We start from the raw sequence: 14,585 nt of genomic DNA, 5'->3' as shown, positions 1-14,585 counted from the left end.
CTGGAGTCTACTTCTAACCCACCCACGCCTTCAACAGGAAGGTCTGATTCAACCTGTAAAAGGAAAAAAATAGGGTAGCATCAATTTCACACCAAGGCAATGTACGGTCACATTGAAGGAGGAGTTCACCCAAAAAATTACTTATTTTCTATCAATTACACACCCCATGAAGCCTTGATTTCATGGATTTATTTTTGTTTTTGTGGCATTCCTAAGACAATAATTTGATGACCGTGTGTATTTCCGGTAGGAGACACAAATAATCTACTTTGTGTCTCCTACCGGATACATTAGCCGGTAGGAGACGGGAATCAAATTATTAGCTTAGGAATGCGACAAAAACAAAAAATAATCCATGGATTCAAGGCTTCATAGGGTGTGCAATTGATAGAAAAGTCATTTTTTGGGTGAACTCCTCCTTTAACCATTAGTATCTCTACCCTGGGGTGAACATTCAGTGAAAATAGCTTATCTACCAGCTCACAATGCTGCACACAGCAACGCTGTGAGCATGTAGATCTGCCATTTTAGCCATTTGAGAAAATTTGGGAAGAATCTCACAATTTTACGCAAGGTACATAAGTGTTGTGTCATATGATATCCCAACAACACACACCAGGGCCTGGATTGGGATCTCCCTACTTTGATTTTAATAAATAATTATGTAGCTCATCAACAGGGGTCATCAATATATCCGTACATGGACAAATGTGTCCATGGCAAGACTTGTCCTTGTCCGTGGCACATTTTAGATTTTTTTTTTTTTTACATTAAACATAATGTTCTTATTTTATTTTATTCCAGGTTTTCTTCAGAATATGTATGACACTGATTTACTATGACACATTAGGAGTCCACAGTACAGGTACAGTGGTTCTTAAACGTCTTATTTTCAAGGAACTCTGAGTGTACAAATGGAACCAAATAGGACCCTAAGGGTCCTTTTGGTTCAAAGACCTGTAATGGTCATTTAGGGCTAGCTCTTTATGTGTTTGTCTACTCATTTTGAATGTCCATTGCTAATTTTGAAAAAATGTCCACCACAAGCCAGCATGGCGATGTTGAGCGATGACCCCGGCTCATAAATGATTGTTTATTACCTTGCAATCTGGACACACGATGCTGTTCTCCACCTCCACCTTGGAGTCGAGACAGGCCATGCAGAAGATGTGTCCACACAGCAACTTCAGGGGGAGGCTGGCCAGAGCTTCATCCTCTTCTGCAAGTTACAACACCAAAACGTGGACTTTTACTTGTAATAGAGCAGGCTATTTCTACAGTGCAGTATTGATACTTCTAAAGTAAAACATTTGAGTACTTTTAGTTTTTTTCACCCCTGAAAGTGGGCCTATAGGGTAATAAATAAAAATGTATTTTTTTTTAAAGTGTAGAAGCAGATCTATCATCTACAAGCTCATAAACTTGTACATCTGCTATTTTTGAAAAATCTTGAAATTTTGAATAATCTTTATTTTTTTTAACACAAATCTTCTCTCTGGCACAAAACATTTTCAGATGGGGGGTCCGCGGCCAACTAAACTAAAAGGAAACGTTGAGGTTTTACCAGGTAAAATGTAGGGACTTCCACATGAATTGCAATTCAAGGAGTCCGGCGTTGTTTCGTTCATCCTCTCTCTGTGTTGCTGAGATGAAAGAAGTCGTGAAATACAAGCGCAAAAGCCGTTATTAAGTAACGAGTCACTTTATCACGAATGTGTCTGTTTCAAGCTCGCACACGCACAGGTGTTCCTTCGCCAGAGATTAAGCAGCGTTGCCAGATTCTGTTAGTGAAATAAGCAACTGGTTCTGTGAAAACAAGCCCAAAAGAAGCAACTTACATCATGAGTACTTAAACCTATACATATTGCCGATCTACAAGCTCACAACGAGTTTACAGATGTGCTATTCACTAAAACGTGAGGAAAAAAAGTGCAAAATGGAATACAAGACAGGTGGGCACTGGGCACTAGGGACATCTGGGCATCATATTTTTGGGATGACTTGGCAGTGGGCACCTGGACGAGTGGGCACACCTGGACAACTGGGCACCAAAACCATCTGGGCACTAGGGACATGTGGCCACCTGGACGAGTGGGCACTTAGGGGTGGAGATAACTGGGTACCTGGACGAGTGGGCACCTGAATTAAGATTCGTGTCCACAAGTGTTTTTTTAACTTTATATAGCATGCTGCTTTGTTGTTGGTAAGTGATAGACTTTTTCAGGGAAAACTGGCCAACTTGTGGTCTGCCTATGAGACGGAACAGCTGATTGAGCTAGAGGATCAACTGGCCCTGTGATAGTGATATGGGGAGGGAGGGGGGTGGCGGCAGGGGGGGACTTTCTGGACTTTACAGAAAAACAAGCCCAAAGTTGCTTATAATAAGAAGACCTGGCAACACTGAGATCAAGAGTTCATTAATAAGTAAAAGTACTCTTTATGCAGAATGTCCCATTTCACAACTTCAATATGTATACAAATCTTTTAAAAATAGCAGATCTACAAGCGTGGTTAATGCATGTTTTGTAATCAAAATCAAAATAGTAGTACATACTAGTACAACATAGTAACTAATGTTTTCAAATAATTGTAGTGGAGTAAAAGTACAATAGATTATTTGCCTCTGAGATGCAGTGGAATTGAAGTAAAAGTATTGAATATTGGAAACGGAAATACTCCAGTAAAGTAAAAAATACTCAAAAAGTGTACTTAAGTACAGTACTTGAGTACATGTACTTAGTTACTTTCCACCACTGCTTCTCATCATCACTGCGTGGATCCATCTGCTTCACAGAGGAGAGATTCATCTTCACCTACACCCACGGAAGCGTCAGATGCCTCTGGACAGCAAGAGTCTGATGGTAGCTGTCTGACCCCTCAGTGGTCAAGGAAAGACAAGCTCTACTCAATGTATATTGTAAATGAGTGTTTTATATTATGTCCTTGGTCTACTGTTTGTTGTTTAACTTTTGCATTTCAGCCAGCTTTAACAGAGTGACAATGACATATAACATGAGTCATTGTGAAACTATTATGATTCATGGTCACACTCTATTTCAGTAAAATAATTAAATTGATTGTATCGTATTGTATTTATTTCATTTTATTTGAATGCAGGGTCATTAAAATGAGTCCATATACAAACACATGTGTTGAATTAACTGTGGAAAAACTTGAAGAACAAGGCACTGGATTAAGTAAGCTTGGCTGTTAGCCTGGTCCCTACCAGGCTAACTTCACAGCTAAATGTCCATGGTAACTAAGGTAGGATTGCGTACATTTTCTTTCGTGAAATCAAGTCATGGATAAACGTATCCAGGGTGCTCTGGCTAAACTAATCTGGCAAAATAATTCAGCTTTCATGAAACCGATTCATCGCTAATCCTGACTAAATTAAGCCAGGATAGGTGTTAAATCCAGGCTTAACCCCTAATTCTGCTTTCGTGAAATAGGCCCCCGGTACTGCTGGTTTTCTATTCCTGGTAACTTCAAAACCAGCAATGCTAGAGTTAACCTGGAACACAACTTTAGAGCACAGTCCTCCTGGGGATTCATTCTACTGCTTGTCTTCTATTCTACCCAGTAGAATATTACATTCATCTCCTGTGTAGATCTGTCAAGCATCAGGATGTTTGGACATTGTGAGCTTGTAGATCGGCTATTTTCGCTATACTGACTTTATAGTCTGCACAAAATCTGGCTCATCATGTGTAAGCAACAAACTAAGATAATAAAGATGTCGACAGCAAAAAAAGATTGAGAAGATGTGAATTTTGTAGCCATTTTTTTTAATTCCTTGATGAATAAAATATCCCATCCATAACAGTATCCTGTCCCTACAGCTGAAAGGCCTGTGTACAGGCAAAGGTTACTACTGGCTTGTGATTTGTCGAGTACTCAGCACTCCTGGTTTCATCCGATCGGTCAGTGTCCATCTTTCAGCAGGAAGCTGAGGTCACTCCCACTGTCGTATTCAACAGTTGGCTTTCCCCTGGAAAAGGATGTTTTACAGGAGGATGTGATGAATATGGATTTTGAATGGAGAGAGAATGCTCTGCTGTGGATGTGAGGTTAGTACCTGATGAAGAGCCTAGCCTTGGTGGTTCCCTGTAGTGTTGCCTTGTTTGCCTCCACCAGAAGCAGGCCACCCTCTCTTAGACCCTGAAAACATTATTTCATCATTAAAGCTACAATCCTGAGTCTAGGGGTTTGAATCCACCACGGTACATCCGGCTTTGTCGAGCATCTATATACAAACACAATAGAGCATCGCAGTTCCCGCCCACTTCCTGGTTTTTCCTGGTGCCGGAAGAAAAAACTCAATGCACTTTTCCCATTGACATTTGCAAAAATATTTATATCTATTAATTTAAGCCTCGAATCAAGCCATCATGACTTGACATGAATCATGACCATAAACGTTTTTTTCTGTGATTTTTTTTTATTTTATATTTAATTATATGATATACTATATTTAATAAATACCCTTGTTTTGCCGTTTAAAAATAAATAAATCACAGAATCAAACGTTTTATGGTCATGATTCATGTCATGTCATGATGGCTTGATTCGAGGCTTAAATTAATAGATATAAATATGTTTGGAAATGTCAATGGGAAAAATGCATTGAGTTTTTTCTTCCGGCACCCGGAGGGGGCGGGAACTGCGATGCTCTATTGGTCCATGTTTGGGAGAGGGTGACATTTGTCACTACGTTTACCTGTCAGTGCGGAGTATTGGGGCGCTGACAGGTAAAGTCGCTCCGGTTGAGTGTGTACTAAATGCCTACATTGTAAATTGTCCACATAGAACATGTTTTACACAATGCGTCTCTCACCAGAACACAGGGCGTGTCAGGTTCTTCATGGTACTGGACGATTCTCTGCTCCCTCGTCTCCTGGAGGTGAGAAAAAAAGTCACATCAAGGTACGACTCAGTGTTCATACAGACTGTTAAAGGCACACTGTCATTCTGTCGATGTGAATTACAGTTCATTGTGGATGATTGTTAAAATGTAACCACATGAACCCTAGCATCCCTATATTTGGGGCATATAGTCAGCGAAAATAGTAGCTGATCAGCAATTTTCAATATTATCAAAAACGTATAAAATGTTAGTGTGTGGGAAATATTTCCTCGTGCTCCATAAAAGCTGGTCCGCGACCCAGCCTATGTTTGGGAAACACTGGCACAGTGGATATAGTACTTTTCTTACCCCCATGTGCCTGCTGTTGGGTTCAGTGTCTAAGTAGTGGGGGTTTATGTTGAAGGGGACCAGGCCGATGGCAGAGAAGGTGGGGGGGTGGACGATGGGCATGTCGTTGGTGGTGTTGATGCTGACGGTTGCCACGTTGGTACCAGCACTGGAACCCATGTAGGGAATGCCATCCTACACACAGCAGAATGGTGTTAAATGCAGCAGGGTGCTATTTGTCCCCCAATCTTTAAATTCACACCTTTGGTGGATTTTGTTCTTTTTCTCCATTAAAACCGGGGAAAGCATCTGTCATTTTAGATTTTAGCAATGGCTATTCAACATTTTTGAAAGTGTTACTTTGAATGTTGAAAAATGTTGAAGCCTCAGGTCTTAATGGGTTAAAAATAAATCCTTGGCAGGGTTTCTGACATTATGAAAACTTTGAGAACACTGCTGTACTAAATACCACACCGGATAGAGTTCATTTAACTGTTAACTAAATAGCCCCATCATTCTACATTTTCAAGGTTCAAATTGAAAGGTGTGCGTGTGTGTGTGTGTGTGTGTGTGTGTGTGTGTGTGTGTGTCACCTCCAGGACTCTCTTCCTGATCTCTGCCACCACCTTGTTGTCATAGAGACACTTGAGCAGACGGAAGGTGTTGCCTCCACCTTTAATATAATAATAAATAATAAAGAGTTCAATTCACACAGCACATTAAATTGTACGCAGCACATATTAGAAATATTTAAATTATACCAATTACTTAATGAATATTCTGTCTATCGATTGATCATTTCACCCTTACGGTAAAACCCTGTTCAACTTGGCCATTTTTTTTTCTTTTTCCAGCCAGTATCCATCAGATTTTCATCCTACCTTCACAGTAAACTCCTCAGAGTGTTTTATCAATTTGTAAGTCAGAGTTACATTAACCCATTAAAACCGGGAAAGCATTTGTCATTTCAGCGTTGCTATTAAAAAATTGAAGCTATCCATGCTCGAGCTTGTACATCTGATATTTCTGAATATTTTTGAAAAATCTTGAAAGTGTTTGAAAAATCTTGAATAATTTAGATTTTTTTTTAACACAAAATCTTCTCTTCTGGGGGCACAAATCATTTTCAGATGTGGGTCTGCGGCCAAATACATATCAATCTGGGGGTCCTTGGCACAAAAAAGTTTGAGAACTACTGATTTAGAAGCCTTTTGTAGAATCGGCCTCAGGTCTTTATTAACGCGGGTGAACGCTGATGATTTATTGTGCACTTAGTTGATGTCCCATGAGTCTCGGCCGCTCGTCTCACCTATGAAGATCCCCTGGGCCTTCCTGACTGCTTCCACTGGGTCTGAAGCCTCATGGATGCTGTCCAGCTCATAGCCTGGACACATACAGCAATACATATGATGTCATAAACACATCATAGTATCAATGAGTTATGAACACTGTTAAAACAAAGACTTTAAGAATGGACTGATCAAATCACGCAATCTGATTGGTTTGATATGTAATAATAATGACCATACAGTAGGCCTATACAGGGGCGCCGATGACGTGGGGGCGTCGGGGCTAGCGCCCCCACAGTCAATTGGTCAGCCCCCTCATGAATCTCAGATGTCAGGCTCAAACTTACAGTACCATTACTATTACCATTACTATAGCGGGGCGCAGATAGGTGTTAACGCGCCGTTGACACCTAGAACAATTGCCCAGACAGAGAAACGGCTCGCGGCGGGGGGGGGGGGGCGGGGCTATTGCGGCTCGAAAAATCAAACACAACTTGTTTAGACCAGGGGAACTCGGCACCAAGCGTCATGTGAACCATGGCTATGGCTGTGTGCTAAACATGTTCTGCAGGTTTTGGCTCTGCCGTGTGCCCTTATTGAAATGAAGGGTCGCTATGCTGTGTCCCTTGACTCCCTCGTCCTGTGTGCACTAACAGTCACTCACTGCATGCACTGAATACCAGTGGTGGAAAAAGTACTAAAATGTTTTACTTAAACAAAAGTATAAATTCTGCGGTGTAAAAATACTCTATTACAAGTAAAAGTAAGGTATTCAAAATGTACTTGAGTAAAAGTAGAAAAGTATTGGTATCAAAATGTATTTAAAGTACCAAAAGTAAAAGTACTCATTATGCAGAAGGTCCCATTTCACAAGTTTTCAAACGTGTAAAATGTATACAAATTCTTTGAAAATAGCAGATCTACAAGCTCACAACGCATCGCAAATCTGCTATTTTCAAATTGCCAAAGTATATATACTGTATAAGTGGTTTTGTAATAATAATAATCAAAATCTACAAAGTAACTATAGTAAATAAAGTTATCAAATAATTGTAGTGGAGTAAAAGTACAATATTTGTCTATATGTAGTGGAGTAGAAGTAACTATAGGCTACTACTAAAATAAGTACTTTTATTTAAGTAAAACATTTGAGGATGGGACACACTGAAGGATGGGTAGAGTGTTGTTAATGTTGTTTTATGGTCATTTAATGAATTAATTAAGCAAAAAAAATCGCGCGCGCTTCGCGCGCCTATATGCCCGCGACGCAGTGGGTGGAAGGGGGGGGGGGGGGGGGCGCGAGTGGTGGTCAAGTTCAGCCCCCATGGTCGCGCACAAAAGTCAGCGCCCCTGGGCCTATACCGAACAAGTTTGATTGATTGATTGAATACGTTATTAAAGGAAGAGTTCACCCAAAAAATGATTTATTTTCTATCAATTGCACACCCCATGAAGCCTTGAATACATGGATTTATTTTGTTTTTTGTCGCATTCCTAAGCCAATAATTTGATGCCCGGGTGTATTTCCGGTAGGAGACACAAATAATCTACTTTGTGTCTCCTACCGGATACATTAGCCGGTAGGAGACAGGAATCAAATTATGAGCTTAGAAATGCGACAAAAACACAAATAAATCCATGGATTCAAGGCTTCATGGGGTGTGCAATTGATAGAAAATAAGTCATTTTTTGGGTGAACTACTCCTTTAACAAGATTATTAACCGTACAGGTAGTACAGTCAAAAGTTATGCTAAAAGGATAACACAATAAAAGCCCCAAGGGCTTGTGGTCCATTGTACAACCCAAGTAGTACTGCCCACCGAGAGAATTAAATTTGCTCCTGGCTGTCTTGGCGTAGTTGTCTCTGTCAGTAAGTGCATATGGAACGAACAGCACCCGCTTCACATCCCTGAAACACACAGTCACACACACACACACACACACACACACACAATAGAATAAATGACACACACACACAAAAAACTCAGTCTCTATTCAACAGTAGCCTTGGATCAAGACTATCAATTATGTATTTTATCGAGTCTGACTTTTAAGTCAGACTCGGCTAGTTCAACAGAATATAATGCAATAAATACCAGCAGACAGAAGTCACTGAAAGTGCCACAGATTGTTCAGCTTAGATTCCATGTGTGCTAAATTGTGTTTCATTCAAAGACTTCTTCAGATTATCAACACAGGCTACTCATGTTTTGTGTATAAGTCCTGTACGTGGCCCATTTTTACCCTTCTAGTTTGCTTAATGTCATTTTATTTGAGATGCATAATGCATCTTATCATGTATCTCAAATTGATTTATTTTGTAGCACATAATGTGCATAATGTAATATCATTACATTATGGTGCAACAAAATTAATCAAGTTCATCATTATTATTTTTGGACCTTACTTACTTTCCAAAGAAGTCTTTGATGTTCTGCTGGCAGTGGTCCAGATAGCCGCTGCCATGCAGAGTGGAGTTGGACACCAGCAGAAGTCTTCTCATTTCTGACACAAAAGGAGACAAAGACAAAGTATTAAAGTAAAGACAACTTTACAAGGGAAAGTGGAAACTGCCAGCCAGCTCCAAGTGTTCACTTCTTCGTCTGGCAGGCAGAAGAGAGAGTCCAGTGGTCAGGGTTCACTGGTCAAAGGTCATCCAGAAGACTTTGACACAGAGATATGATCTGCTGATTACGAAATCTTTCCATAAAACAGTAAAAACTGTCGGCATATTTGAACATAGCTCTGGTCCAGAGCGTTAGCGAGTTCTCTCTAACGCTCTGCCAGGCGCGCTGCTCTGCTCATAGACAGACAATTCCAATGCCGTGCGAGGTCTCCGTCTTTAGTAAGAAATAAACAAAACTATTTCGCTACTCACCGAAACAACGGCAGTTTTGTGTTGTTGAAAGTCTATTCTCCAGAGTGTGAAACGTCTCAGTCAGGACCCCACCTTCTCTGTATAATACACCTTCTTTTGAGCAGAAAATAAAATATCTCCGCCAGATGGAAATTATTGTATTTACGCCACAGCGCCCTCTACAGATAAATGGTCATTTATATCACTACTTTAAACCGATGTTTTGAGCCCCTGGACGTTTAGGTTATATAGTATTATTAAACATTCCTCATACATCAGTACATAAGCGTGCAATTATCTAAATAAAGGAAGACATAAGAGAATGGTTGTGCTTCTGCACCATTGAGGTGTAGTAGAAGCTTGGCAGTTGGCAATTATTTGCAAAAAGTTCAGTTCATAGAGTTAAAGTATATCGGTTCAGTTCCACAACAAAAGAGTTCCGCTTCTTCCGCTGCCTCGCCAGCTGATAGGTCACATGCAGCGTTGCCAGATGTTGTGAAATAAATAAGCAACCAGGTCTAGGAAAACAAGCCCAAAAGAAGCGAGCCCCTCGCACTTCAAACACATTGGCTATTTGATTTTTTTTTTATAGAAACAACACAAATCTTGTAGGCTATATAAAATATTCTCAGATGGGGTCTGGCGGACAAATACATATTAATTTGGGGGTCCTTGAATTGAAAATGTTTGGAAGCAAGCCCAAATAAGAAACTACATTTTAGAAACAAGCCCCAAAAAACTGCAACCACCAATATTTACAAGAAACTTTACAGAAGAATCAGCTCAAAGTAGCTTATAATAATAGGACATGGCAACACTAGCCACCAGACGTTTTGTTGCAGTAATGCGTTGTATGTCCGCTAGAGAGCAGCAAAAGCCAACTAGACTACTAGAGCGTCCGAAAGGCTTAAACGCAGTGATGGAAGAAGTACTTATGGTTTACTTAGGTGAAAGTATCAATAGTATTGCGATGTAGATATACTCTGTTACAAGTAGAAGTCCCGTATTCACAATGTACTTGAGTAAAAGTACAAAAGTATTGGCATCAAAATGTACTTAAAGTACCCAAAGTAAAAGTACTCATTGTGCAGGAATGTCCCATTGATTTCACAAGTTGAAAATGTATTTAATAAATAAAAATAATTGCTGATCTACAAGCTCACAATGCGATGCATCGTGAAGACGCATTGTGAGCTTGTAGATCTGCTATTTTCAAGAGGCTGAAATATATGTACAGCTGAAGTACGTGGTATGCTTTGTAATAATAATCAAAATCTACAAAGTAACTAACTGCAGTTTTCATATAATTGTAGTGGAGTAAAAGTACAATTCTCAATTCCTCTGAGATGTAATGGGGTAGAAAGAAAAAAGGGGGAAATGTAAATACTGAAGAAAGTAAAAATACCTCAAAATTGTATTTAAGTACAGACTGTACTTAAATACAATTTTGAGGTATTTTTACTTTACTGTACTTTTACTTTTTACTGTACTGTACAGTACTTGAGTACATGTACTTTACACCACTGCCTAAACCCCCACAGAACACAAGAAAATGACGTGTGTACGAGCATAGAATTTAGAATAGAATAGAATATATTTTCCTTTTGGAACAAAACTTTAGGTATTAACCTGCATGATATTTCTTTTATGGTTAATCTAGCACATACGGATTTGGCCTAATATGAACCAACAATAAAGTGGCAAAATAAGGTAGCCATGACCAGACATATTGTTAAAATTGTCATTTTTCAGATAAAATACATCAACATACAGTTGCTGGTGCACTTAACTTTGGCCATGCTCTGCAGGGTCATGACTGTGATCTTATTGGCTCACACAACTAATGAGGTGGAATAAGTAGATTAGCCCCCCTCACACACACACACACACACACACACACACACACACACACACAAAACATTTAGTACTTTTTCCACCACTGCTTCTCAGGACATTTTAGGAGTAGCCATTTTTATACCTAATCCTACAACCGAAAATAACACCAATCCCTAAACCTATAGCTCACACAACTAATCCCCTAACCCTTAAACCCCAACCTGAACCATTTCGTAATTGTTGTAAGCCTGACTCTAGAAATCATTTGAACCATAAAACAACAATTTCTCGTGTGAGGACCAGAAAATACTCCTCAAAATGTCTCAAATTCTACTGTGCTTGTGGACACACGTGACGTATACAATCACAATCACAATCTCTTACACACACACACACACACACACACACACACACACACACGCACACGCACACGCACACACGCCACCGCACTCACTCGCACATTGACACACGTCTCATTTCCCATTGGGCTATCGCTAGTAGGCTACACAATCATAATGTTTTCCACATTTATATTTGAAAATATATTTAATCAATATACGTAATATTTAATATGCTACTGTATATCTATTTTGGCCAACATTTTGTATTTAGAAACGAGCTCAGCCCTCTTGTTTTCCCCCCTGAAAGATTCTAAGTTTAGCAACAAAGATTTCAGATAAAAGTGGAGGACTGGCGTGTCTGGCAAAGAAAAAGTAGAACTTAACCTTTTTTTTTAAAAGTAAAGTAAAGTCAAATGTATTTATATAGCACATTTAAAAACAACAGCAGCTGACCCAAAGTGCTTTCCAAACAAGAGCAAAAAATAGTAATTTTTTAAGCAGCAGCTGTGGGCGGGGTAGGGTAGCCAAGGATCCAAGACGACCATCATGGATGAACCGCAACATAGTGTCTGCACGTTTTCCCTTTTTGTTTCTTACATCTACTGAAAGTTCAAATTTCAAATATAAAGTGCTTACGCTATGGCCACAAATGTTACAATTGTGTGCGGGTCTTCAAAAGTACCCGTATCTTCCGTATTGTTCAATGAAAAGCATTTTAATCCGATTAGTGGCCATTTTTTTCATAGAGTTATAGTGTATAAGAGTGCAATACATCTCCCAACTGATAGGGTTACGTGGTTGAAAGCATATGGATAAAATGGATAAAATGGCCACCAATCGGATTAAAATGCTTTTTATTGAACAATACAAAAGATACGGGTACTTTTAGAATGGCCGTACATAATTGTAACATCCGTGGCCATGAGGTAAGCACTCTATATTTTAAATTTGAACGCATATGTAGATGTAAGGGCCAAAAAGGGAAACAGTGCAAACACTTTGTTGAAGTTCATCCATGACTGTCATATAATATATGACTGTCAGTCATGTATCAGGGCTATGGGCGGGGTTAACTCACAGCTGGATGAAAAACATCTGGAGCTGCTTCTCTCTCTCTCTCTCTCTCTCTCTCTCTCTCTCTCTCTCTCTCTCTCTCTCTCTCTCTCTCTCTCTCTCTCTCTCTCTCTCTCTCTCTCTCTCTGACTCTCTCTCTCCTCTCAATCCCTCTCCCGTCCCCAGTTGTTGGGTAAATACAACGAAACGAGTCTCCTCTCCATAAATGAACGCCTATATATCTCCGATGCCCTAGAAATAACGGCCATCAAATAATCAAGTCGTTTCGTCGGCTCCCTTTTACAGCAAAATGATGGCTCGGTGGTGGAAATACTCTTCAGTGACTGTTACTTTCCTAACTTTCTGTAAGTGTTACTCAAGTCTGATCTCTCTCTCTCTCTCTGCTGTTTTCCTCTCGGTCAAGTTTATGCTCCATTGTCTCTTTGATACTGTCTGTGAAGTTGCCTAAGGGGGAGGGGGTGTTTGAAAACTATAGATGTGTGTGTTGGTGTGTTAATTGGCAGAATCTTATGTTTTTTCAAGTTGTCTTTAGACCAGTTGTGAAAGAAGTAGGCTACTCACATTTGTTACTTAAGTACAAGTATCAATTCTGCAATGTAGAAATACTCTGCTACAAGTAAAAGTCTGGTATTAAACATTTACTTTTAAAAAAGTATAACATTTACTTTAAAAAAAAGTATAAAACCATTGGCATAAAAATGTTCTTAATTTGCCAAAAGTTGGCAAAGAATGTCCCATTTCACAAGTTTTTAAATGTATAAAAATCATTTGAAAATAGCAGATCTACATGCTCAAAACTTGTTGCAAAGCGACGCGTTGTGAGCTTGTATATCGGCTATTTTCAAACAGCCAATACATAGGGCTGAAGTGGTTAATGTATGTTTTTTTTTAATATGATAATCAAAATCTACAAAGTAACTAGAAACTAACGTTGTCAAATAATTGTATTGGAGTAAAAGTATAATATTTGTCTCTGAGATGTAGTGGAGTAGAAGTAAAAGTACTGACAATTGGAAATACTAGAGTAAAGTAAGATACCATTTGTACTTAAGTACAGTACTTGAGTAAATGTACTTAGTTACTTTACACCACTGCTTTAGACAAAATGGAAAAGTTCGGCTGCATCATGTAGCCAGTAATCTCAGTTTGACATTGAGGAAGATATCCGAATATGCCTCTACTAAACCATTTTATCAACTGTCAGTTATAATTTTTCTTTCTTTCTTTCTCTTTCTTGGCAGCCAAGCCTAACTACCCCCCCCCTATCAAATTACAGTTTTTATTAAATGTAAATACAAGGATATTATATACTGTACCCACAGTTTTATGCTGTATCAAATATTGAAATATATTCACTTGTGTTTGTCAATACTCTGTTGTCAAACTGTGTAGACATTGGAATAGGCCTATACAACCCACTAGTGAAGTGAACTTTACTATAGCTAATAGGCTACACTAGATGTTTGAGCCAAACATTAGCCTGTAATGTAGTTAGTGGCTCATGCCTCATTAAGCCAATGGTTCTCAAAGTGGGGTTCGGGGACCCCAGGGGTCCTTGATGGAGTACCAGGGGGTCCCTAGCTAAATGAGTTAATATACCATTAAAATAATTTTAACCACTTTAACCCTTTTAAAAAAAAAAAAATTAGCTATTGGAAAATAGAACACGTTGTTAGCTTGTAGATCTGCTATTTTCTAATTGTTTTTAAAAAGCTTGACAAATTGTGAATTCAAAGAATTTTTTAACACAACTTTTCTCAATATGGGAGTCACTGGCACAACATCTTTTCAGATGGGGGTCCCTGGCCTAATCCATATCAATTTGGGGGTCCTTGACATGGAAACGTTTGAGAACACTGCATTAAGCTACCTTGTCATATGGGAACCTGTTAACTCCAGTCATGGGGACTATTGTATACCTAATTCTATTTGAGCTCTTATTGTACATGTATTCACCTGGTGTTCCAGGTCTAAGTTAATGGTCTAAGTCATG

The 14,585-nt window shown here is 39.2% G+C and overlaps 2 protein-coding genes across 2 annotated transcripts in view; one reads left to right on the top strand and one right to left on the bottom strand.

Moving 5' to 3' along the window:
- Positions 1-3,792: 3,792 nt before the first annotated feature.
- LOC308105989 (alpha-aspartyl dipeptidase) lies at positions 3,793-9,778 on the bottom strand. The gene is made up of 9 exons (XM_080456980.1): positions 9,363-9,778; positions 8,896-8,989; positions 8,305-8,393; positions 6,504-6,578; positions 5,788-5,867; positions 5,216-5,389; positions 4,838-4,897; positions 4,079-4,161; positions 3,793-3,991 (listed from the first exon to the last, which is right to left on the bottom strand). The coding sequence occupies exons 2-9, from the start codon at positions 8,985-8,987 to the stop codon at positions 3,925-3,927; spliced, it is 720 nt and encodes a 239-aa protein (XP_080313106.1). The 5' UTR covers positions 8,988-8,989; positions 9,363-9,778; the 3' UTR covers positions 3,793-3,924.
- Positions 9,779-12,763: 2,985 nt separating this feature from the next.
- tgfbr2l (transforming growth factor beta receptor-like) overlaps positions 12,764-14,585 on the top strand; it is a 21,366-nt gene continuing 19,544 nt past the window's right edge. The window contains exon 1 of the mRNA XM_080456979.1: positions 12,764-12,936. Within this exon, the coding sequence (XP_080313105.1) occupies positions 12,882-12,936 (55 nt within the window). The 5' untranslated portion in view covers positions 12,764-12,881. The remainder of the gene's footprint in view (positions 12,937-14,585) is intronic.

This window comes from Gymnoscopelus braueri (assembly GCF_963280865.1).
Source record: "Gymnoscopelus braueri genome assembly, chromosome: 18".
NCBI lineage: Eukaryota > Metazoa > Chordata > Actinopteri > Myctophiformes > Myctophidae > Gymnoscopelus > Gymnoscopelus braueri.
Note: the sequence above shows the minus strand (reverse complement) of the source record. Positions and strands in the feature narration are given on the sequence as shown.